The sequence below is a fragment of the Harpia harpyja genome, chromosome 1, assembly GCF_026419915.1.
Source record: "Harpia harpyja isolate bHarHar1 chromosome 1, bHarHar1 primary haplotype, whole genome shotgun sequence".
NCBI lineage: Eukaryota > Metazoa > Chordata > Aves > Accipitriformes > Accipitridae > Harpia > Harpia harpyja.
Window position 1 is genome coordinate 53391594 of NC_068940.1, and position 25500 is coordinate 53417093.

Genomic DNA, 25500 nt, shown 5'->3' on the forward strand with positions numbered 1-25500 from the left:
CCCCGCTGTAGCGGCGGCCGTTGCCAGTAGCGGCGGCGCTAGGGGCGCCGGAAGCGGAAGTGGCGGGAGCGCGGCGTCCGTCTGGCGGTGGGAGGCATGGCGTCCGTGGTGCTGAGCGAGGCGGAGAAGCTCTACATCGTACATGGCATCCAGGTAGTCGACGGCGGCGGCGGCGGGTGCCTTGCGGGAGGTCCCGCTAGCCTGGGGCGGCGTGGAGGCGGCAACCTCCGCCCCGGGGAGCGGGAAGTCATTCGGGCCAGCTCGGACAGGCCTGGCCGTGCTTGCGGCCGGTGGTAGCGTTGCCCTGTGAGGCGTGGGGCAGGGCCTATCCCCGCCCCTCCGGGCTGGCTCCCTGTGTGTGGGAACAGGTTACAGTGTAGGTTGGGGAGGAGGGAGGGAGCTTTCTGTTACCTGGTGTCTCGGGGCGAAATCTCCGAGGTAATAATCATCCAAGCACACTGAGAACAGAGCATCAGAAGAGAAAGCAGGCTGGCAACAGGACGTGGGTGTGTTTTTTCATTGCTTGACCTCTTCTTTCCCCCTCTTCCCTTGTCCTTTCTCAAGTTTTTGCCGTTGCATAGAGTTTCAGCCTGTCACTAAGCTCAGGAAGGGTGAGTGGACCGAGGAGAAGGAGTGAAGGACGTGTGGGGAGAAATGCCAAAGATAAAAGGACTGTACTTTCTGCAGAGTACAGAAACTATCTTACTGCAGAGAAATCTACCTTTATGGGGATGAGCTGTATGGTATCTGAGGGTGTGTAATATCTGGTTTTGAAATACAGACGAAAGCATTTGGGAATCTGGTGGGTTATTTTTGTCTGCTGGGTCCTAATTACATATATAAAAGCATAGAACCTGAGTATCCCAAGAAAGACCTGTGCTGTGTTAGGTAAAGTACCTTTTAAAGCAAAGACCTTTACACTTTTGCAGTCTGAAGCTCTCTTTTGGAATTGAAGGGACTTAGTGTAGCAGTTCATGTCTGTCTGCAGAGAGCTAGTTGTAAGCTCTAGGTAAATAAGAAGTAAATGGAAAAGCACAGTTGGTTCTGTTGTAGTCTTAAGTGAAAGTGATGAAACTATGAGCTGTTGGGTTTTTATCCTTTTTACTGCTGTGTTTGGCATAGGAAAAGGAAACTTTAACATCACAGATTTTTTTTTTCCTTTTTTACTTTTCATTACTGATTCCCTTAAGCACAATATATTGATTTTTCTACTTAGGAGGACCTTCGTGTAGATGGTCGTGGCTGTGAAGATTACAGATGTGCAGAAGTAGAAACAGATGTTGTATCAAACACAAGTGGATCTGCAAGAGTAAAGCTGGTAGGTAAATTTCTTAGGGATTGTGTACTTTGCCGATGAAATTTCTGGTTTATGTGGCTGGTTTTAAGATAAGCTGAGGCTATTTGTAGATGGATTTGTGTGTGTGTAATAACACGTGTGTGTATAGCACTAACTGAAACTATGCATTAAGGAAATAATGACAGGATGTATAATTCATTCAGGCTGGCTTAACCTGCTTGATCTAGATGTACTGTGAAGTACCTGGACAGCCTTCAATCTGAACTAATCTAACATTTAATATTGGAAACTGAAATTGCTGTTGTGCTTAATACCTGGAAAAAATAATTCTATTCCTTTAGAGTGAAGCAGAACTACTTCTGCCATGTGTTGACTGTGAAGAAGATAAATATACTGTGCAATATTATATAGGTTCTGCAGAAATAGCTGTTTCCAGAACGAACATGATAGAAGTAGTCATTAAAAGTGTCTTTTTAATCTAGAGAAAGCTAATATGAATGGTAATTATTTGAAGAATCTTATTGGGTTTAACATTGTCCTTCTAAAGCCTTTCCTTTTTTTTAAAAAAACCTAAGGTTTAGTTTAAGTTCACTCTGATAGAATGAAACTGAAGGGTAGAAATGTCAGCTTACTGTAGGCATTTGAACTAAACGAGTAGTTCTGTGACTATAATTCCAGTTGTGCAATATGTTTTTGTTTTCACAGGGACACACTGATATCTTGGTAGGTGTAAAAGCTGAAATGGGGACACCAAAGTTAGAGAAACCAGATGAAGGTTACCTGGAATTCTTTGTTGACTGGTTAGTATACAAGAAGAGAAGGAAATAGATGTAATATTTGGAATAAATGACTAATCAGATCTCACCATTCTCCTGAACTTTATACCTTAATTCCGCTAACCTCCTGTAAGGGTCTGAGTAATAGAAACAAGTTATTTTACTGTTTCAATAGTGGTGAATGTTCAGAAACTTTCTGCTGGTTCTGCAGACCCAAAATAAGCAAAACAATAGGAGTTAAAGAACGCAAACACGTTAAATAAAACAATCCCAAATTGCATAGCATCATTGCAGCTGGAGGAGAGTAATGGTTCAATTACACATGCATTTAACATGACTTCATGACTACAATGTCAGTTGTCTTTTTTACAATGATAAAATAGAGAAAATCTCTTTCAAAAATTAAGTATTCTGGAAGAAAGGAATTGACTGATACAGACTGTACTTTAACTGTACTTTAACTGTACTTAAAGATTTGCTTACTTTCCCTGTGAAAGCAGTGGAAAAAGTTTGAAGTGTGTTTTGTACAAATCTGTTTAAAAAAGAAAAATCCTCACTGTAAACTTCAGATGCAAAAATTAATTAGAAAATTTAGTTATATTTGTCAGTGAATCAGTATTTCATTAACTAAAATGGTATTTGTTTTTAATCATATTCCTGGCTTTGTGCTACAAATAGACTATTGTTTAGCCTTACAGTCTTTGTAGTGCTTGAATTATGAAGGAAGCTGGAAGAAAACAGAGAGCTCTTTTTTCAGGTTGCTCTGAGATAGCATAGTGACATCTCAGTGTTATTCCAGACTGTCTGCTGTCTGAAACCACAGTACCCCTGTCTTGCAGACTTCCTAAAACTGTTCTTTATGAAATAACATGCTTTGGGAACCTCTCATAAAAGCCTTGGCACTGTCAAGTTAGCTGTTTTGCATGTGACCTTTATTTTTATTAAAAACAAAAAATGTTGCTACTCTCACATTAAACCAATATACCATTAGTAAAGCTAAGGTATGAGAGCTACTAAATAAGTGTCTATCTGATAATCTTTCTGACCTAACTGACTAAATCTGCCTTAATGTTTGTATCTGTCTCGCATTATGCAGCCTTATCTAAGACTGCCTCTATACATCACAATGTACTAGTTAACTGTGGAAACTTACAGTTTGTAGACAGAAGTACTCACCTATGAAATAATGGTTTGTCTATGATTACTGTTCAAAAAAATGTCAGACAGGAAGATGATCTTCTCAAATGGGGTCCTGCCATTAGAGGGGATCTGAGCTTGACTGCTTTATAAAACTCATGTATGAAATACCCTAAATAGTACCCACTTGGTTCTGGTGGCTTCTATATGAAGAAATTCCACTGACAGCATGGACATTTCTTTACCAAAACAAATGAGGATGTTGCAATTCTTTGACACTTTTTTCGTACGTAAATAAATGTTAGAAAAGGTTCAACTCATTAGTGTTAGGTTGTGTTTTCTGTTAATCTCTGCTTCATAAAGAAGATGGGAGGGAGATATGCAGCAATATTGTGCAAGGTGGATCTTGTCATTTCTAGAAATAGGTAATCCTTACTTTCTGTGACAACATAGACCAAAAGCCTAACTTTTAGAGAAGGGTCGTCACTTCTCACATGCTTGTGCCACCAGGGACGGGTGACTTCTCGCCTCCAGAAAGATCCAAAAAACAAAATAAGTGGAGGCAGCTTGTTCTCTGTAAAGGGAAATGAGATAGTATTCTCATGCTTTTCCAGGCTGCCACTGGGTGGTAGTAACTGAGCATAGCTGGATACACTGCACCTCCTGGTGAAGTTCCTGTATGTTCCATTTGGCCTTTATATTGTTGAAACTAATAATAAAAACTCAGGCTGCAGTGTTTGCTATCTTAAAATGCTTATTTCTTGAAACCTTCATGGCTTCTTTTACTGCTGAAAATAATAACTTGCTGGATCATGTATATAATTCTCTGCCCCAAAATTCCATTTCTCTTCATTCTGCTTAGAGTCCTTAACCTAAAATCTGAGAAGCGCATTTAGTCCCATTTTTGAGGCAGACTTCAATGCAAGGCTCTGGAAGAGATGATTTTTGGGGCACTGATTTGTGATACTAGAAATTAATTATCCTAGACCAAGTCCATGTCCTATGTAATGTCCTTACTGCCCATCAGCACTGGAGAAGACAGTCGTCCTGGCCACTGATGTTGAAAGACTGCTGTGTCTGCTTTTCTCATGTTTGAGTTTTGGGGCTGTTATAATACTGACTTGTTAGGGGGTCTGGGGGGGGGGTTGTTTTTTGACTGAAGCAAAGGTTTATCATTTTCAGAGAGTAAGAAATAAAAAAAAAACCAACCAAACAGACATCTGAATTCCTTGAATGCATTAGGTTTTGTTTGTGGAATTAGGGAAGCAAGGAATAGATTTGCCCAAGTCTGGCCATCTGTTCTTCCACTTTGAAGGCCAGACATGCTTTTTTTCCAGCTGGGAGAGTGGGCCTATTTTTGATGCCTGCATAGGAGTCTGGATGAGATAGGATCTTACATTTTATAGATGGAAAGCGGTTCTCCAAATTACGAGAGATGACAGTATTGCAAAACAGCCACATCAGCATGCTCTTAGGTGATCCTCAGATATTTTTCCATTGTGTTTTGTGGGGAAAATGTTAACTTAATTTTCAGTGCAGTCACTGAAGGTATCACTTGAATGGTGGCTGCAGGAAAGGAACTTTTCCTCCCCTTCTCTCTCCTACCATAACCCATTATCATGGCAACTCTTCTTTGCAGAGGCAAGAGGCAAACTCAGTAGTTTTGAAAGAATGAAATGCCTTTACATTTTTTTAGGGTACTTCTGCCATTAAAGATGTACTGTCTGTACTGGATGGGATCGAGCTCAGTTTTCAGAGAGAAACACTATCTGATGCTTGAGTAAAACTGTTTCAAACTCTATAAACGGATGTTCTTTTGAATGGGAAGCGTGGTGACAGTGCCTGACCGGGCAAAGACCTTGAATCAGTAAATTCGTGTTGGTAGAGTTACCAGTTTGACTAGACTAAATTCAAAACCTTGTTAGCCCAATTCTTTATAGGGTCCTGAGCTTGAATATCATCATAATCATATTAACACAGTTAGACAGCATCTGGACCTGAATTCAGGTCTATCTATTTCTGGGACTGCCTTGGTAGTCCTGATGTGTCATAAACATGTTGTCTCCTGGCTGCTTTCCGGAAGAGTAGAATATTAGTGAGGTGGTTAACTTACTGCTGATTATAAAGCAGTGAATCTGTCGTCTTGTTTTAAATGATTGTATGTTTCCTTTGGTGCAAGAATAGAAATCTGGTATTGGTTGCTTGAAGTTAATACAGCTTTAAGTGAAGAATATCTTCTGTGTAATGAAGTCCTTGTATATCAGGAAAATAGCTGTAAGCTTTTGTTCAATTAACTATTTTATCTCTGTTATACTATAATCTACAATGTAATTCTATTAATGGCTTGAGCAATGGATGGGAAGTACTTAACTACTGTGAGAGAAAAGTTTTGGCTGGTAACAGCAAGGGTTTTGAAATTAAGTAGAAATCTGTGGTAGAAGCGTCATTATGCTTTAGGAGGAGTCTTGATCGTTAGGCAATCTGATGCTGAAATGGTTTTGAAAGTCTTTAAAATTCCTTTCTGTTTGGGAGTAGAAATTCTGTGCTGTGCCTGGCCACTACTAAGTTCTTTCTGTGCTCCAAAAAACAGGGTTTTTGGCATTTTCTCTTACTAGTGTGCCGGACAACCCCTTTTCAGACTTTACCAGTGTAAATTACTGCAGTAGTCTGTGAGCATTAGGTGGCAGTATTTACCATATAGTTATTATAATAGTACCCTGCCTTACTTCTTTATTTCACTTTAATTGTAAGGAACTGAAGTGTTAAAATAATAATGGAATTAAGGTGCAGTGAAACTTGCAATGATATCTCAGTTGAGTCTTGTGTTCTTTCTACTCGCTGTCAAAGAAGGTGTCCGTTTATAATTTAAAATATGACATTCGATAAAACTTGTGTTTAGAAATCATAATGAGGTATAGATTGAGGTTTGTATAACTCTTTTCAACTTACCATAAGAATCGTAGTGCTTGGGTAACTGCACTTTAAACAGAATGGTTTAAACAGAATGATCTAGTTAACTTGCGCAAAAGCTACTTCCATGGATGAGTGCTTGTGTAATATGACCTGAAGACCTGACTCATCATATTTCCAGAATTAAGTTATATTTAGATATGGTCCTGTCTTATAAAATTGGTGTCTAATATTAATGCAACTGTGAATAATATTGTGTGTCACACTTGCAGTGCCTATTCGTATGGCAAACATAGTCTGGAAGCATAGGTCAGTGCTTGATTGGCAGTAATTAATTTGGGTTTTTTTGAGCATGTATAGTGCTGTCTGTTTATAGTAGCAGCAAATAACTTCTATAAAATCCAGTAGGTCTTCCTGGCATTCTGAGTTTTCATCAGTTCTGCAAAAGAACAAGTTGGGAGAATTACTGTGAGGTAATTCTTATAGATAAGAATAATAGGTAATTATATGTGAGCTTATAGACTCTGCAGTCTTGTTGATAGAGCTGACTTGATGGTTTAAGTCATGCCTAGATAATGTGGATCTTTAGTTGTTGTTTTTTTAAAGTTGAAGGGATTATATTCCAAGACTTTGTTTTCTGCTGTATGTTTATATTCCTGTGGTGTGCCTGTTGGAAGAGCTAAGATTTTGTATCATCATATAAACACAAAACATACATGAGGCATTGGCACTGGGAGGTGCCCAGCCAGGAGAGTACAAGGCTTTGCTATTATAGATTTTGAACATATTGAATTGAAACCACTTCTGTGGAACCACCTTCTTTCCTGTGCTCTGCAATGAGAAATTAATTTGGGGAAGGTGTGACTAAGTTATTTAAAAACAAGATCTGCAATGTGTGCTACAGGTCCACTGCTTGAGAATGCTCTTGCCCTTGCTATAAACCAGAGGTTGGTTTCAGAATGTTTGTTTATTATTTTGCTGTATATGCATCCCCAGACATTTCTGCTCTATTTCATTGTGACTTGGAGGCGGGGGGGTTTGTGGGGTTGTTGGTTTTTTTTTTTCTTTTTGTAGGCCTGTTTTCCTTTATTGTTAGAATTTTGTTCTTGGCTGTGTACAAGGCCCCAGCACCCAAGGACTTTTCTTGCATGACTGGTCATAAACAAAGTTTGTTATGTTGGAATCGGGGAGGGAAGACCACACACTTCTGTCAGATCCCTTCTGGAAAAAAATGTTCTTTAGTTGCTGCTCTCCATAAGCTGCGCTTGCTGAAAATAATCATAGAATCATTTAGGTTGGAAAAGACCTTCAAGATCATCGAGTCCAACCATCATCCATGCGCACTAAACCATGTTCTGGAGTACCTTGTCTACGCACTTTTTGAATATCTCCAGGGATGGTGACTTAACCACTTCCCTGGGCAGCCTATTCCAATGTCTGACAACCCTCTCAGTAAAGAAATTTTTCCTAATATCCAACCTAAACCTCCCTTGCTGCAACTTGAGGCCATTTCCTCTCATCGTATCTCCAGCCACCTGACAAGAGACCAGCACCCACCTCACTACAACCCCCCTTCAGGTAGTTGTAGAGCGTGATAAGGTCTCCCCTCAGCCTCCTCTTCTCCAGACTAAACAGCCCCGGTTCCCTCAGCCACTCCTCATAAGACTTGTGCTCCAGGCCCCTCACCAACTTGGTTGCCCTTCTCTGGACACGCTCCAGCAACCCAGTGTCTTTCCTGTAGTGAGGGGCCCAAAACTGAACACAGTACTCGAGGTGCGGCCTCACCAGTGCTGAGTACAGGGGAAGAATCACTTCCCTGATCCTGCTGGCCACACCATTTGTGATACAGGCCAGGATGCCGTTGGCCTTCTTGGCCACCTGGTCACACTGCTGGCTCATATTCAGCCGGCTGTCAACCAGCACCCCCAGGTCTTTCTCTGCCGGGCAGCTTTCCAGCCACTCTTCCCCAAGCCTGTAGCGCTGCATGGGGTTGCTGTGACCAAAGTGCAGGACCCGGCACTTGGCCTTGTTGAACTTCATACGATTGGCCTCAGCCCATTGATCCAGCCTGTCCAGATCTCTTTGTAGAGCCTTCCTACCCTTAAGCAGGTTGACCCTGCCTCTAAACTTGGTGCCACCTGCAGACTTGCTGAGGGTGCACTCGATCCCCTTGTCCAAATCATTGATAAAGATATTAAACAGAACTGGCCCCAATACTGAGCCCTGGGGAACACCACTTGTGACCCGCCGCCAACTGGATTTAACTCCATTCACCACAACCCTCTGGGCTCGTCCAGCCAGCCAGTTTTTTCACCCAGCGAAGAGTACACTTGTCCAAGCTATGAGATGCCAGCTTCTCAAGGAGTATGCCATGAGAGACAGCGTCAAAGGCCTTGCTGAAGTCGAGGTAGATAACATCCACAGCCTTTCCCTCATCCACTAGGCGAGTCACCTGGTCATAGAAGGAGATGAGGCTGGTCAAGCAGGACCTGCCTTTCGTAAACCCATGCTGACCGGGCCTGATCCCCTGCTTGTCCCGGACTTGCCATGTGAGCACTCTCAAGACAAACTGTTCTATAATCTTCCCTGGTACTGAGGTCAGGCTGACAGGCTCGTAGTTCCCTGGATCTTCCCTCTGACCCTTCTTGTAAATGGGCATCACATTGGCAAGCCTCCAGTCCTCTGGGACCTCCCCCGTTGACCAGGATTGCTGATAGATGATGGAAAGTGGCTTGGCAAGCACCTCTGCCAGTTCCCTCAGTACTCTTGGATGGATCCCAACTGGTCCCATAGATTTGTGAGTGTCCAGATGGCGTAGTAGGTCACTAACTATCTCCTCCTGGATTAAGGAGGGGTATATTCTGCTCTTCATCCTCACCTTCCAGCTCAGGGGGCAGAGTACCCTGAGGATGACTGGTCTCGCTATTAAAGACTGAGGCAAAGAACGCATTAAGTACCTCAGCCTTTTCCTCATCTCTGGTGGCAATGTTCCCTTCTGTATCCATTAAAGGATAGATATTCTCCTTGGGATTCTTTTTACTCTTAACATATTTGTAAAAACATTTTTTGTCTCTTATGACAGTGGCCAGATTTAGTTCTAGCTGAGCTTTTGCCTTTCTAATTTCCTCTCTGCATGACCTAACTAGATCCCTGTACTCCTCCCAAGTTGCCCGCCCTTTCTTCCAGAGATGTTAAACTCTCCTTTTTTTTCTTGACTCCTAGCAAAAGCTCCCTGTTGAGCCAGGCCGGTCGTTTTCCTCGGCGGTTCGACTTGCGGCACGTGGGAATAGCCCGGTCCCGAGCCTTTAAGATTTCCTTCTTAAAGAATGTCCATCCCTCCTGGACCCCTTTGCCCTTCAGGACCATCTCCCAAGGGACTCTCTCAACCAGTGCCTCGAAGAGGCCAAAGTTTGCCCTCCAGAAGTCCATAGCAGTGGTTTTGCTAACCCCCTTTCTTGCCTCACCAAGAATTGAGAATTCTGTCATTTCACGGTCGCTAAGCCCGGGACAGCCTCTGACCATCACACCTCCCACCAGTCCTTCCCTGTTCATAAACAATAGATCTAGCAAGGCTCCTCCCCCGTTTGGCTCACCCACCAGCTGTGTCAAGAAGTTATCTTCCACACACTCCAGGAACCTCCTAGACTGCTTACTCTCTGCTGTGTTGTATTTCCAGCAGATGTCTGGAAAGTTAAAGTCCCCCACGAGGACAAGGGCACACGATTCTGAGACTACTGCCAGCCGCTTGTAGAACGATTCATCCGTCTCTTCAACCTGGTTGGGTGGTCTGTAACAGACTCCCAGCACAATATCTGCCTTATCGGCCTTCCCTCTCATCCTTACCCATAAGCACTCCACCTTGTCATCACAATCACGTAGCTCTGTACAGTCCAAACACTCCGTAACGTAGAGAGCCACCCCACCACCTCTTCTACCTTGCCTATCCCTTCTGAAGAGCTTATAGCCATCCATTGCAGCACTCCAGTCATGGGAGTCGTCCCCCATGTTTCCGTGATGGCAACTAAGTCATATCTATCCTGCTGCACGATGGCTTCCAGCTCCTCCTGTTTATCGCCCATGCTGCGTGCATTGGCATAGATGCATTTGAGCTGGCCTATCGAATCCACCCCTAACATCGGCACGCTGCCCCCAGTCTCATCTCTGGTGCACCTAGTTTTATCCCTTACCCCCTTCGAACCTAGTTTAAAGCCCTCTCTATGAGCCCTACCATCTCACAAGCGAGGATTCTTTTACCCCTTTGAGATAGCTGGATACCATCTGTCGCTAGCAAGCCCGGTGCCATGTAAACCTCCCCACGATCAAAAAACCCAAAATTCCACTGATGGCACCAGCCTCTGAGCCACGTATTGACCAGGTGTGTTTTCCTGTTCCTTTCAGTATATTTCCCTGCCACTGAAGGGATTGAGGAAAACGCTACCTGTGCTCCCGATCCTTCCACTAATCGCCCCAGGCCCTCAAGTCCCTTTTGATTGCCTTTGGATTTCTCTCTGCAATCTCATCACTGCCAACCTGCACAACCAGCAATGGGTAATAATCAGAGGTCCAAACCAGACCAGGGAGTTCCCTGGTAATGTCTTTCACCCAGGCCCCAGGGAGGCAGCAGACTTCCCGGTGGGATGGGTCAGGTCTGCATATTGGGCCCTCTGTCCCCCTTAAGAGGGAATCGCCTACAACAATTACCCTCCTTTTTCTTTTTTCAGAGGCTGTGAGAATGCGTGGGGCTGCCTGACTGAGCCTAGGCACCTCCTTAGATAGGGGTTCATCTATACCCTGATCTTCACTGGCCTGGTCCTCAAGTTCCAGAGCCCCATACCTGTTGTGTAGGGGCAACTGGGAAGGTGAGGGAGACTGGGAGGGGATTTGCCTGCCTCCCCGAGCAGGGAACTGTATCCATTCCCCTCCATGAGCTGCTGTCTCTAAGTGGCTTGATAGCAGAGAGTACACTCAGTAAAGAAATTACCAATTAAGGTCAGGCAGTCATGTCACTTTAAAAAAAAAAAAAAGTGTATTCTACTTGTCATGTTGTCACATCATTCTCTTAGCCACTCTCTTATTAATTTAACGTTCAACTCTAACAGGCTGTCTTGTTAGCTGTTCCGAACTTAGTATTATTTTTGAAAGGGTTGAGGTGACAGAAGATGAGAGTGCTTAAGAAATAATCCCAGAGAGAATTCACCAACTTTAATATTGTAACTTGGGAACTGAAGATAGTAGTGGAATTTAAATACTATCAGAGTTTGTAGCAAGTTGTAGGTATATTATCTGCATCAAGACATTTACTTATGCAAAATGCAAATAATTTCTTTACAGATAGGATGCTTATTCTTGTACAAATAAATCCTTAGATATTTCTAATGCTTTATATTTAAGAAATGTTCTTGGGTATTGGCTGCTTCAGAAGTGAAAGTATTTTTTCTTTCTTTATCTAGTTCTGCAAATGCTACTCCTGAATTTGAAGGCCGGGGAGGAGAAGAACTTGGCACAGAGATAGCAAGTATCTTCTACAGAGTATTTAGCAGTGAGAGCAGTATAGACTTGAAATCACTTTGCATTAATCCCAGAGAGCACTGCTGGGTTCTCTACGTTGATGTATTGGTAAGTAAGGAAATGAAACTAAGATTCAAGGAGGTTTTTCAGGGTGCTGACTGACTTAGCATAATCATGTGTATTTTCATATAAAAAAAGCTTCTCATAATGTGATATAATGCTTCACAGCATGGATGGCCATTTTCTTGTGAATCTACTTATAATAGTTAATCACTATTTCCAGCTTGCTCTTTTTCTACTCTTCTTGATGCCACTGCTCCACTGCAGAGCTAATAAAAAACACTGAATACTCCAAATCTGTCACAGATAAAAATCAGTGATCGAGGAAATTGCCACTAAAGACGACTAAACGTTTTTCCAAGCTAGGTATAACAGCAAATGTATTGTTCTAATGAATGTAAGTTAGCATGGGTGTACGTTAGCCCTAACATAACTGTCCGTCCTGTTTGCACTATTACCAGTACTAATTCAGTAAGGTAACTTTTGGCCTAGGCATTTTTTGATGAAAGTTGTATACATATATTGAATGTAGAAGAGAAACTGAATATTTGTTTCCATTAAAAAATGGAAACTGAATTTTGTGCATGTAAATCTTGTGCATGCAGCAGCTCAATTTCCAAACTATGCTGTATTTAAAGCACTCTGTTGTGGGAATTTAATGGAAGTCTGCAAGTCAGACTCTCCTGAGCTTTATTTCCAATTCTTATTGGTCCAAAGTTGAGTTTCTATTTGTCAAATTTGTAACTGAAAATATGTTGAGGGATCTTACTCACAGGAATCCATTAATGTCTATTAAATGATTTGCAAAATGTTAAGCTGTATTACCAAAAAAATTAAATACAGAGTTTTGTTAAACAAAACAGGAACGTTTAGACTAAGACCTAAATAAATGTGAAAATTAGTCCATTAGTTGTTTAAAAAGCAGGTCATTACTTGATTCTTCCTGGACAAATTTGTTGATTGACCACAGCTACAGAGAAAAACAGCCTTAGTATTTTTATGCTACTAGTTGTATCAGAATTATGAACGTCAAAACCTATGTTGAGAGATGAATTTTATGTTTATGTTTGTTTACAGTGCCAATAAAGAATCTGTTGTAGGTTCATAATTAGGACTCTAACTTGTTGAGTCTTTTTAATGTCATATTCTGCCGGGATTTTGTGTGTGAGCCACTGAAGACCTGCTGGTACATTTACAACAAGATACTGTTAATGTTATTCTGTACCCCCCTCTTTTTTTTTTTTTTTTTTCCTCCCACCCCAGGCCTCTGTATTTTCACATTTTCCAGGTATTTGTACTATTTCCTTTCCAAATAGAAGACATGTATAATGTGATAGTTCATACTTGATGTAGGTGCCTGATAACCTACGGATTTTCCTGAAGCTGCTCTTGCTGATTCATTCCTATAGAATTCTAATAATATATGCTAATATAAGGTACAAGTCATATTATTCATCATTTGAGGGAGTCAGATTCTAAATATAATAACAATACTTACTGAGAGTCCTTTGGATGATGTTTTCCTTCAGAATTCCTGGAAATTGTTTGCATTCGTGTTTGTGTTGTATAGTTAAGTTGGAGTGGAAAAAAAAAAGCCTTAAATCTGTCATAAGCCTGAAAATACCGGTACCTTGTGGTCAGGTGGGAAGGTACTTGTCTTCAAGTCCCTCATTCCAAAAGACAAAAACCCAGAAAGAATGTTACAAACCTGGAGATACTCCATTGCTATGTAATTTAGCCATGTGCACTTTGATCGAAGCATCTATATTCACCTCCTATCTGTAAACAAAATTTGAGATATGCAACCTCAAAAGAAAAAATACTATATTTTGCATAGGCATGCAGCTTATCGATTAAAAACATCTCTCAAATATTTTCTAGTGGTCAGTGTACTTGGGAGGTACTATAATTGTGTACAGTCAGACTGGAAAGAAAATAACTTCAACTATACACACCACAAAGATGCAGACATATGGACACATATAGATATGTGCCAAATATCAAGAATATATACGTTGAACTTTCAAAATACATGCATTCTTTCTTAATAATAGAAGGCACTCCACTTCTAGAGTAGCTCATGAATGTGGAGATACGCAGGACTACAAAACTATAAGCCTGTTCTCACCCTCTCTGCCTTTCCCTCAATTTCTTTCACCTTCTAAGTAATTGATGTCAGAAATAAGCTTTTAGGCATTTTTGAGGGTGTTTTTGATACATGTATAGCCTTCTCCACATAATTTGCCCCAGCAGCCTGCCGTGCTGAGCAAGGAGAATCAAAGTGTGCAATCTCTTTTCATTCCCTACTCAATCACAGTGCATTCTGTGTTGGGGGCGTGCATGAGGTTCTGTTGAAATTTTAGCAATTCACTACTGAGCATTCCTCGGAGGATTTCCTCATCGTTTTTGTGTGTCCCCCACCCAGTTTGGAAAAAGAACTCCCGATAGGAATCAGTCCTTTTGGAGGAAAAACTTCTCTGAATAAGGCAAGGTCTACAATGTTTTCTCTTTTTTCCCCACTCCCAATCACTTTTTCACTTGTGTATCAGTAAATTAAAAGCAGTCCTTTCTAAAGACTCCTTTGCTTCCCACAACTCACAGTTGTGCAGACTTTCTTAGCCCTTAAAAAAGGGGGTGCGGGGGCAGGGGCACAGATCTCAGTACAAGGTGCTTCAGCCGAGAAGAGAGTGTTCATTTCTTTTTGGAGGAATTGTTGTACCATGCTTGATACAGGCTGTGTTCATAGCCTGTAGGTGCCACTGTAATACAGATAAGGCTTTAGAATAGCAGCCTGAACATAAGCCTAGCAACAGTACAGGCACATCCCATTATCGTGTTTTAATAAGAAAGATATTGTGGGGCTTATTGAGTTATCCAGTAAAATCCAATAATGACTGAAAGTGGCAAGTTAACCTCTCTGTATCCAGCAGCTGTTTGCAAAGAAATAATCTGATCACCTTTGTATTTAGCTTTCTATCCCAACTTTTTGTCATTCTTTTTACACAGTTCAGTCTGTCTTCATGAAAATAAATTGTCTTTCCAGAATGTCTGATTTATGATTTGCTCCCAGTGCGGGAGTTTATCTCATTCTTCAATAGACTTTGAAGAGAATCAACACGATCAGTGTTGCAAAACTTGTTTTGCTGTCATCATACAGCATAGATTGATGTAATGGAGAGGCATCCATATGTTCTCACTGAAGTAGTTTCAAATGCTTGCTGGGGATTTGTGTGTTCATAGAATAGTACTGGCAGCTAGGAGCGGAGCTTGTCAGAGAGCTAATGCTAGACTATGGCCAAATACATCTTTGAGTTGTCTGTCAGCCTGCAGAAGGTATTAGTGGTTATGGGAGACCTGCCTTTTTATCTAGTATGCAGTGCTGTTCTTCTCTTTGTTCTTCTGATCTTCATGGGAAAAAGCTAAGCTAGACTCCCTCCACACACTTGATAGTATTCAAATGATAGTATTATCAACAAGTAGACTTTGACATCAGGATTTCCTTAGACCTTTTTCAGCTACAAGACAAACCAGCTGATGACTCCTTTTCCATAAAGAATAGAGAAAAAAATCACGATGTGCCTTCATAACTATACCTTTTATAACTAGCTTTTCATACCGTTCTGGGTGACATTTTGCATCGCTTCTTTGAAAATAATTCTACCAGTTGGGTTTGTCCAGCTGATATTTAAAAAAGACTCCTCTTTGAAATAAAGTATAGAAAATGGATTGGCTTGATTTAACATTAAAGAATGAATGTGGTGAGTTTATAAAAAGTATTCTGGTCATAGTCTAGTTCAGAGCCTTAGCACAAGAAGAGTAAGAACAGCGGTGGTTTCATTTCAGCTTCTATTATTAAATTTTATCATTAATTTTATTATGAAGTATGTTAACTCTTCTGTGTTACATGTATAATACAGTTAGCTGAAATCTTAATTTCCAATCTGTTCTTTCTTTTCATAGATAGGCTTGAAAGACAACTTTGGTTTTTAAAAACCTGTTCTGGTTCTTAATTTTGTGCCTTTTCAAGTAGATTTAAGTAAAATAAAGACTTGGTTTAAAGGCACTAGCCTGATGTGCTTTTAAAGAGATTCTTTTTTTCCTCTCCAGTTATTGGAATGTGGTGGCAACCTCTTTGATGCAATCTCTATCGCAGTGAAGGCAGCTCTCTTTAACACAAGGTAAAGCACAGATCTCATTTCATGTGAGTGAAAGTGGTACGGGAAGTGGAAGAGAAGTACTCTCTGGGAGCTAAGCATTTTTAATGCTTCATTATTTAAACAAGAAATACCCAAGGCAACTTGCATTCAGATACAAGGCAGTCCATTTGCATGCAGGCAACATGAACTAATGATTTTAATGACTAATAATTAAGTATCATATTGCATTATATCCACAATCAGGCTTACTATATAACTTTTGTTCTGTAGCAAGATCCAGAAAAAATTGTCTTGACTATATGGTTTTGTTGCAATTAGTTGGAGGCCTTTGTGTTGATGCCTTGTGGGTTTAAAGTAAGAAGTATTTACTGATATGTGATTCTCCTGAATAAGAAGCCCTCTGTCAATGTGACTACTGATTTTTAACTAGCCCTGATTTGCTACTGCTGATGTTATTTCCCATTAACTGTTAGTCTAGAGGCTTTTTTAAAACTAAGAGGAAAAATGGTGGGGAGAGATCGTGGGGCGGGGGAAATGATATGTCTTTAAAAGAACTTTGCCCCATGTGTTTTAATTCAAAGAGTGGAAGAACAGAATCTAGTAGAATGAATGATGCAAGTGCTCTGTGTGTGTTTTAATGTTAACATTCAATATTTTTTCTAATGTTTTTCTCTTCTTTATCTATAGGTGAAAGGGAATACAGAGTTTTGTAGCACCTTTTAGAAAGAAAGTAGTGAATGGCTTTGCTAAAAAACTTATGTAGTAAAAGTAGCTGGAAGAGGTGCAAAAGTTAGACTCTTACAAGCATAAATGTTTTAAAAGTGGATCTCAAATTGTTCCTTGGCTGTAAATTAAGAGATCTGCTAAAGTCACTGGTATAGTTCTGGCTTATTCATCAGGGAATCAGCGCACAGTACTAGAGCTGGAAAAGTACGTGCAAGAAGAGGAGGAAAAAATGCTTTTGAAGACAGGCGGTATATCAGGTTATAAACACTTTATAAGGGGATAAGGGGAGAATCCATCTCAGACTACAACTTGTATGTATTGCTGAGAAATTTCCCTTGTTAATCAAGTTCTCAACAGTAACTTTTAACAGTAGATTGGTTTTGTAGCATTAAGAAATACTGTCACAAACATAATGGCTCACAAAAGGGTTGACAGTACACTGAAGGGAGGAAATGTCTATGTCTCTGTGTGTGAGCTGCCAGGATGCAAAAGTCGTATAGTTAAGAGTTGCTCCCATGAGAGTTGTTTTACAGATCCAAGGCACGTACTTTATTTACAAGATAACTGTCTTTTTTCTTATTTCAACCAGAATCCTAGTTCTGAATAAAGAGGGCAGGTCATACAAAAAGTAATTTAAATAAATAAATAAATACAAGAAAATATGTTACTTTGGGCAACATGGAGGGTGTAATTGTTTTAATGATTCTGCTTTATTTTTATTCTTCTGACAACTGTATCCTTCATATAATCTTTAATCTGTGGGCAAGCATCCACAGTCTTGTGGAAGTTGGATATCAAATGAAAATGTGGTACAGTATGCTATAATGCAGAGCCTGTTGATTTCTTACCTGTGAAAACCCTGTTATTGATTTGAGCAGGGAGTATTAGTACGTCTAATCTCATATGAGCTCAGAAAGTCGAGAGGTGAAATTCAAAGTGAAAGCCTGTTGTCCTCATTCACTATTCCTCTCCCTTTCCCTTGGTATCTACTAAGTTTTCCTTGGATTGACACAAGGTTGTTTAGAGTAGCTGCCCACTCTCAATAAAATATTATTGTCCAAAGCAAGACAAGATGTCAGTCTGAAGATCACTTCAGATTAAGTGTTCTGAACTTCTCGTGACATGTGTGTCCCTCTGAGTCTTACTTGCCTTTCATAATCTGTTTACAACAAGGTTTCTGTTTTAAGTGTTTTCAGATCTTTGTCAGCCTTGACTGCAGCCTTGGAACGAAGAGTAGGGAGCTCAAGCTGTTGTTTTTTCTTTGAAGCTACAAATTTTTAGATATCCAGATAGGCATTTGAAAACCCCAACTTCATCCTTAAAATCTTGCTCTAACCATTTTTATAATAGCTATGGACACATTTTTCTTTAGGGCTAAGTAAATCCAAAATTGAAACTTAAGGAATTTTGCATAAGAATTATGGGATTTAAGTCCTTTGTATGTCTGGCTTGACTCATTGTATCCCCTTCAGGCATGGAACAATGACAATATGACTGGTTTAGGGGGAACATTTACTTCTCAGAGTTTTGTATTGTTCATTGTGTTCTAAAAATTATATCAATATCATGTGCAAAATATAGCAGATATCAAACTTTCTTCTTAACTGTGTCTCCAGGGTGCTTAAGGCTCAATTTATCCATGATGGAAGTAGATATTGCAAAATGTGCAAGTAGCTACTGTGTCAGGACTTAGCATTAAAGTTGATCCTGTGGAATGTGCCTACTTGCAACCAGGGCAACAAACTAGGCAAGTTACAAAAGCTATAGAGTTTATAACACAATAGCCTTGCAGATGTCATGTTTTTTGTGCTGGACAGCATGGTAGAGGCAGAACTGATGCCTGCTTGCAAGGGTAGAACTGGTTTTGCAGTTGTGAAATCTGGGCCTGCAGCATACAGAAAAGAGAGAGCATTGTTATGTGACTAAGTCCTGCTGTACAGATCCCTGCCGTGATTAGTTGCAGGAATCAAAACAGAAAAATAAAAGTTGCCAAATATACATGTACAGCTAGTTCTTAAGATAAATCTTCACAAGCTGGGAGAGGAAATCTCCAGTTTTCTGGAAGTGCTTTGTGCTACACTCTTTGCCTAGTTTTTGTGCGTATATACCCTGGTTTTATGCAACTGTGATGGTTGTATCTGATCAACTGTCTTTTTGCCTCTGCAGTAGTTTTAATTTGTACCTCTGTCATCTGTGCTTGGCCAAAACAGCTCCTTGCAGGCATTTTTCAGGTATTCATTCTGGCAGCTTCTTCTTGCAGACCAAACATTGCTCTGGTTTCTTAGTGGGTTTAGGATGGAGTTAAAAATTGCTTTAACTCACAGATTTTCTTGAAATCTTCCTTCTTTTTTTAAACACTGCTCTGGCATGTACACTTCTTGTCTAGGCTGTTGTCCAATGTTGTCCATTGTCCTTTGTAGCTTGAAGGTTAGTCACCTTGTGCCTTTATTCCAGCAATTTTTAATGGAGCATTTTTAACTTGAAAATAGGATTTGATGCGTTTCCAATGAGTTGCAAAGCATTTTGAGTTCCATTTCAAGAAAAAGTACACATTGCAGTTGTTCTGCTTACTGAAAGTTTTAGTTTTAGTTTGGCTCAGGCCAGTGTTCTTGTAGGGAATTTGTTCTCACTGAAGCAGGGTTGGCTGTTGTGAAGTACTCACCTCTAGGACTCTTAACCACAAATAACTAAAATACTCTTCCAGGAAACAACAAAAATCACTTTGTGTTGATGGGGGAAATGTTCACTAAATCAGTCCCTATCTGCTTCTATTTTAAAAGAGATATGGTACAGAATGCGTAAAAGAATGTAACCTCCAGAGTCTAGTTATAACACACAACGCTACTGTAAAAGTACTAATATAAAAACAGATTGTGGTTACATTCCACATGGTTACTGAAGTTAGCTTTCTAGGGACGTCTTGAAATATTTTATGTTTTCAAATGCAAATGTGTGAAAGTGAGAGTACTATGGTTGAGCTGTGTGTAGATTTTACTGGCCAGTAAAGCACAGTCTCTCAGTCAGTACTCCATCCTAGTGGGCACCTGAATAAATGAGGGTATATAAGATGCTGATGTTCTTGGTGGCTTGAGATACCATCTTCTACTAAATTGTTTTAAATTACTTTATTCATTATGCTAAGAAAACTGCACTAAATCATCCTGTAAAACTCCCATTAAATGGCTAGCACAGATACAATATACATACTTGTGATACTTCTTACAGTATAAGGAGCCTGTATAGCTCATTTGTGAAAGAGCTCGTCACTCACAATCGAGAAGAAAGCATTTCTTGGATTTCTGCCTGGGTCTTTTTATCGCTGGTCATTGCTTTTGTATATCTGTCCTTAGAACAGCAGATTCTTCTGGCTTCCTAAAGAATGAGAATATCTCGCCAATCTTCCCATCTTGCTAAAGAGAAAGGATTTTACTAATGTCATCTTTTCCCTTTACCCCAAGGCTCCTTAGTTCGTGTCAGTCTTTCCTGAGCAGCCTTACTACTTGTATTTGCTACTGATGTTGCAGCTTCGCCAAGCTATGCAATTGCTGTAATTCTGACAACTTTACTGTTGTCTGCAAGGTTGGGAACCACAGTACAAAAGGTTTCAGTCTTGGTAATTTCTCTCCTGTACATCCAGGCAGATGTACAAAGAATTGTTCAGAACTGATTCGTGCAAATGCCAAAAGAATCTCTCCCCATATATTAGTGTAGAAACCAGTTCAAATTCTAACGGTTTGAATGATTTAAACATGATGATCTTATCCTAAATATCTTCCCTCTTACAATGTTTTTTCCTAGTGTCAGTGAGTGAGTTGTTAATACAGTTGATAACATTCTGGATTTTTTTCTAAACATTTAGCCTCATTTAGAGGAAAGGGCACTTCCTGGAGTTGCGGCTGTATGACAACTCTATTTGTTATCTGTTCTGGCAATGATTTCACACATTTTGTTTCCACAGAATACCCAAAGTGCGTGTTCTGGAGGATGAAGAAGGCTCTAAAGAGATTGAGCTGTCTGATGACCCTTATGATTGTATTCGACTTAATGTGGATGATGTGCCCTGCATCGTCACACTAAGCAAAGTAAGCCTGATAAATTTCTGACCTTCTACCTAGAGACTTCAGTTTCTATTAACTTCACCTGCCGTTTATTTTCTCCCCTAGAGATAAAACTTGTGTTACAGAAATGGTCAGTGTCCACTATGTATATAGTTGCTCATCTTTGGCCTCCTAATTAAGAAGAACTTTTACTGAATAAGGTGGGGTTTTTTCCACCTCTGACTTGCAGGTTTCTACTAGATGCATTCTTAAAATGCATCTTCTTGCATGCAGAAGAGTTGTTTATTACTTTTTGTCTACTCCTTGCTCAACATCCAGAGCAGCAGATACTTCAGTATGTTAAAACAAATGGTCATTGTTGTGAGGCGCAAAGGTTGTGTGATCTGCCTGGAGTTACACGAGTATTTGTTTCTGGGAACAGAACTCCGTTTTCATGGGTGCAGTACTGTCCTTTCCTTTCAAACAGGTTTTTGTTTTCCTTTTCCACGTAGAGCACACAGCTAGCACAGTTGATTTGCTGGATGCTGCATTTTCCATTGCAAGAGTTAGTGATTTATTTAGTTACCTGCAAGTTTGTCTGACATTTCTTTTAAGCAAGTTGCATAAATAGTAGAAAGGCCATCACTGAAGTGGGGGCTCACCTGAGTCTTGGGATGTGTAATTTTCACATAGCGGGGAAGAAGGTCCACACTTGGGAGTTGCGGGGAAGGGGGAATATGGAGTTTCATACAGATGAAAGGACAGTCAGAGAGGAAAACCCTAGAAATAGTCACATGATTATCTCACGTCTCTTATGTATGTACACACAATCTGGGGTCAGAGGCTGTTGAAATACTGTGCTGTCAGGTCAGTCTCTGACCACTACTAAAGGCCACACGATATTAGGATGGGAGGCTGTAGATAACTAACAGAGCTACTGCTCAGTTTAACTTCTTAATGAAGAGCTTAGACAACTGCAAAATACTATGTCATTTTGTCACTAACTTACAGATTGGATATAGGCATGTGGTGGATGCTACCCTTCAGGAAGAAGCCTGTTCTTTGGCCAGCCTGCTTATTTCTGTGACCAGTAAAGGTGCCCTCACTTCAATGAAGAAAGTGGGGAAGGGTAGCCTGGATCCTGAGAGTATTTTTGAAATGATGGAGGTAAGGAGTTTTGAGCAGTTACTGTCTTGGATGATACTGGATGAGCTGGAACTTGGGCATATGAAAAGCTGCAGTAAGGACTTCAAGAGCAGACATCTTGGTGCTTTGATTAGGTACACAAGAGACTTGCTGAAGGTTACAGACAGTTCCTTTGAAATGAATGGATGTTACCTAAACTTTAGAAACCTGAAATGTATGGTACTCACATTTGTTTAAGTCAAGTACTTCACAGCTGTAAGACTGTAAAGCTTAAGTTGATAAACTTTGAGAGTATTTTTAAAGAACATGTTCCCTCTCTCATTGTTGCCTTTAAAGACTGAAAGAGCAAAACTTCTAACATGGTAAAGTCCCTATAGAAGTAGAGATGGTACTTTGAATTGCTAGTGCATGGTGTTCTCTTCTAGCACAACTCATTTGGTTTGTGATAAACTGACTGTTCTTATCTTACTGTTGTTTTTCTTCACTCCTTTATTGGGTTTCTGATCTGTCCCTACTCCATGAAAATACTAGTATTTGGATGTTGTTCACATCCGCATAAGAATTCCATTTTAAACCTTTCTTCAGGCTCTTCTTAAATCTGTCCTCCAGTATAAACCCTCATGCCTGGGTTTGGCCTTCAGCATGAGAAAGAAATGGGTTTTGAACTTGGAGTCAGAATGAAAATTAAATATTTCAAACTGGCTCTGTTTCCTAGAAATCCAGAACTAATTTCAGCATGGCTGTAGTGGGGAATGCAGATATTGGAGCCAAGTTTGAAAACAGTTGGTCTCAACTGGAAATTACATGCTGAGTATATATGGCACTTCACTGTTTCATGACATCAATCCAGAGTGCTAATCTTGGTGGTACCAGTGGGCTTTTTAGGTGCATTCAAAGACGTCACTTACCTCCCTTATCTGGGTAGAGAGGTGTTATCTCTAATCTAGCATCCTAAAGAAACCAAACTTCCCATGAGTATGTGATGTGTCTTCCTTGATGGATTTTGAGTCCAATTCTAAATAAATGTCATAGAAGGTTGAGGTTTTGGGTCTAGGGCTGTTACAAAGAGATGGGTGCTTAAGTCAGATACAGGTTCATGGTAGAAGCTGGCCTCTGTGCAAATTATCTGCACAAAGCTTTGACCGAAGCCTCTGTTTTGATAACCAATTTTGCTCTACATTGAGCCCTAAATAGGAAATGAACTTCTGCAGTTCCATTGTATAGCCTACCCCCAAAGACTGTGCTTGGGATTATGTAATGATCATCTAAACACTAATCAGAGATGCGTATGGAAGGTAATAATGGAAAATCTTCAAATCATCCTACTCTTCTTAAGAGCTTTAGTGAACTTGTCCCTACTTGTTGGTGCAAGGAGTTAAAAGCTTAAGCTCATCACCGCGGGAGTTGTGCTGTCTCTCACTTGCTTTGGAAGAAGTCTTCCCTCCTGGGTGGTGAGCAGTTTGAAGGCATGAGGGATAAAGCTGATCGGAGGAAACCAAGATATTGTCTGGGAGGTCAGAGATTATCTGTTTGGCCCTGCCTCAAACTCAGCTGCTTGACTAGGATACCAAGAAAAACAAAAAGGCCTGGGAATGTCCAGTGGAAGAGCTGCATAGCCCTTGCTTGACACCTCCATTCCCTTATGATTTGGCCGCAGGTCAGAGAGTGTTCAGCTTTCCCTGCCTGGTAGAGAACAGATGTTGTAGGACTTATCTCTTAGGAAGGCAGCTTTATGGGAAAGTTTTGGGAAGCTGCTAGCATTAGGCTTTTTTTTACTGAGTTTATGATCCAACCCGTAAGAGAGGCAAGCAGAAATAAGAACAGTGTTGTGTCAATACCAAAGCTCTGCACAGTTCCCATTCACTTTGACCTGGTGTGAGTGATATTGTCTTACATTTGAGGAGAATGCAAAAAGTATATCAGCCCTCGGGACTCTGGACTGCTGCTGTGATCTTTGTCCCAGTGCAGAGCTGTAAAAATTCTTGTGTGTGCCCCCCTTTATTTACCGTCACTCATAGTGTCTAGCATTGACAGCTACCCTGCTGCATCAAAGCTCTTCCCAGATTTCATTTGGTACTATGGGCCATGTTCTGTCACCTCGTTCTTTGGTTAGAAATGTACCTTATTTTAAGGTTTGTGTGCCCACAATGTTGGCAACTGTCATCAACAGGTGAAAGAGAGCTTTGCGGTCAGCTGTATGGCAGGCATAGGCTTCATTGCATAGATCAGGACCTAGTAAACTCAGTTTAATATAATCTGTCTTTGGCTCTTTTGGGACAGGTAGGCTCTCTTCATCTCTGAATGGAGTCAGTATTTCAGGTCATTTAGAGAAACCCTGGGAAAGCTCTAATAGGCACCAGTGCTTTAAGATCTTTATTTCAGCATTGCCCAATGTTTCCCCGTCCTGCAGCTTCCACAGATACAATTGTGCATGTGAGAAGAGTAGAGGCTGGTATCGGAGCTAATCCTGGTGTTTTTCCACTGCTGGAGTTTATTTCTGTAAAGAAAACCTTCTGTTAACTCCTTTAAGGTCCTTGGACAGTACAGAATTGCAGATCATAATGAAGGATCTGCACACAGACTGACGTGGTGATGCAGCCAGTGTGCATTTTGGGCTTCTTTGGCCACATGACAGGGTGTTGAGCTGGTCTAAATTCAACCTGCTGATTCTGAGCACATTCAGAAGAGTTTACTGAACTTTGTATTCGTAGGCTGCTTTGCTGGTCAGGTATCTCGTGTCCTCTGGCAGCTAACGTTGCTGCTTACTGCATGTGCTGGCTAATTTGAATGTGTGCTTGTGCCTGATGTGAATTTAATTTATATTCCTGGGTGATCCAGCGGTGCACAGATCCGGTATTAATGATCATGGAATGCTTCTCTAATGAATGGGAGCACTGCCTTTATGTGTACATTTTTCCAAAACTTAATCAAATTAAAATGAAACTTCTACCACCATTATTTTTCTTAATTAAAAGCATATTTTTATTATACCAGCTGGTGTATATTAATCATTAAAGGGAAAATATTTGTCAAAAGGAAGTGTTCCGTGAGAGTCATCTTCCTGTTAATAAGCATATGTCTCAGATTTGTTTTGCTTTCTTTGCATTGCAGATGGGAAGAAGAGTAGGCAAGTCATTGCACATAGCCCTTCAGAAGATTTTGGATGAAGAAGAGAGTTTGGGGACCTCACGGCAGAAAGTTGGATTTCTAGGATGAGTTTTTATTAAATGTTCAAAACTGTTTTTAATTGGTTGTGCAATCTTGTCAGTTTGTATATAGGAAAAGGATATTTTCTTGTTCCAGTACTTTTATCCTTCTGGCTAAGAGGCTTTTAAAATGTTACTGAGCGTAAAGAAAGCTACAGTTAAATGTGAATAAGCGAATTTGAGATGCTTTCCATATGGGTAACTGTCCGCACGTAGGAAGTGCACCAGCAGCAATTGATGCAGTTGCCTGGGAAGTCTTGGGTCTGTTTTCAGGAGTGACCAGTGTAGGTTCCACTTAATTCTGTTTCCATGTGTTCCACTTCTGCAGACCAGCTGCTGTGTTCTAGAGAATACATGGGGTTGGCCTCGGTATGGTACAAGCCAGGTTTTGGGCCTCTTGAAATTTTTTTTTTGTTCACCAGCCAGATGAGAACAGCACTTGGGGGATATCTTCCTTCAAATTATCTTACTTTTCTTTGAATAAAGTGTGGTTAGATTTTACTATAAATACAACATGGTCCCAAGTTTCCAATTCATATT

The 25500-nt window shown here is 40.5% G+C and overlaps 1 protein-coding gene across 1 annotated transcript; it reads left to right on the forward strand.

Moving 5' to 3' along the window:
• EXOSC7 (exosome component 7) lies at positions 1-25001 on the forward strand. Its single transcript, XM_052794598.1, has 8 exons — positions 1-153; positions 1217-1318; positions 2003-2097; positions 11571-11736; positions 15796-15866; positions 20530-20653; positions 21620-21775; positions 24866-25001. Exons 1-8 carry the CDS (start codon positions 97-99, stop codon positions 24968-24970), a joined length of 876 nt encoding a protein of 291 aa, XP_052650558.1. The 5' UTR covers positions 1-96; the 3' UTR covers positions 24971-25001.
• Positions 25002-25500: the final 499 nt, after the last annotated feature.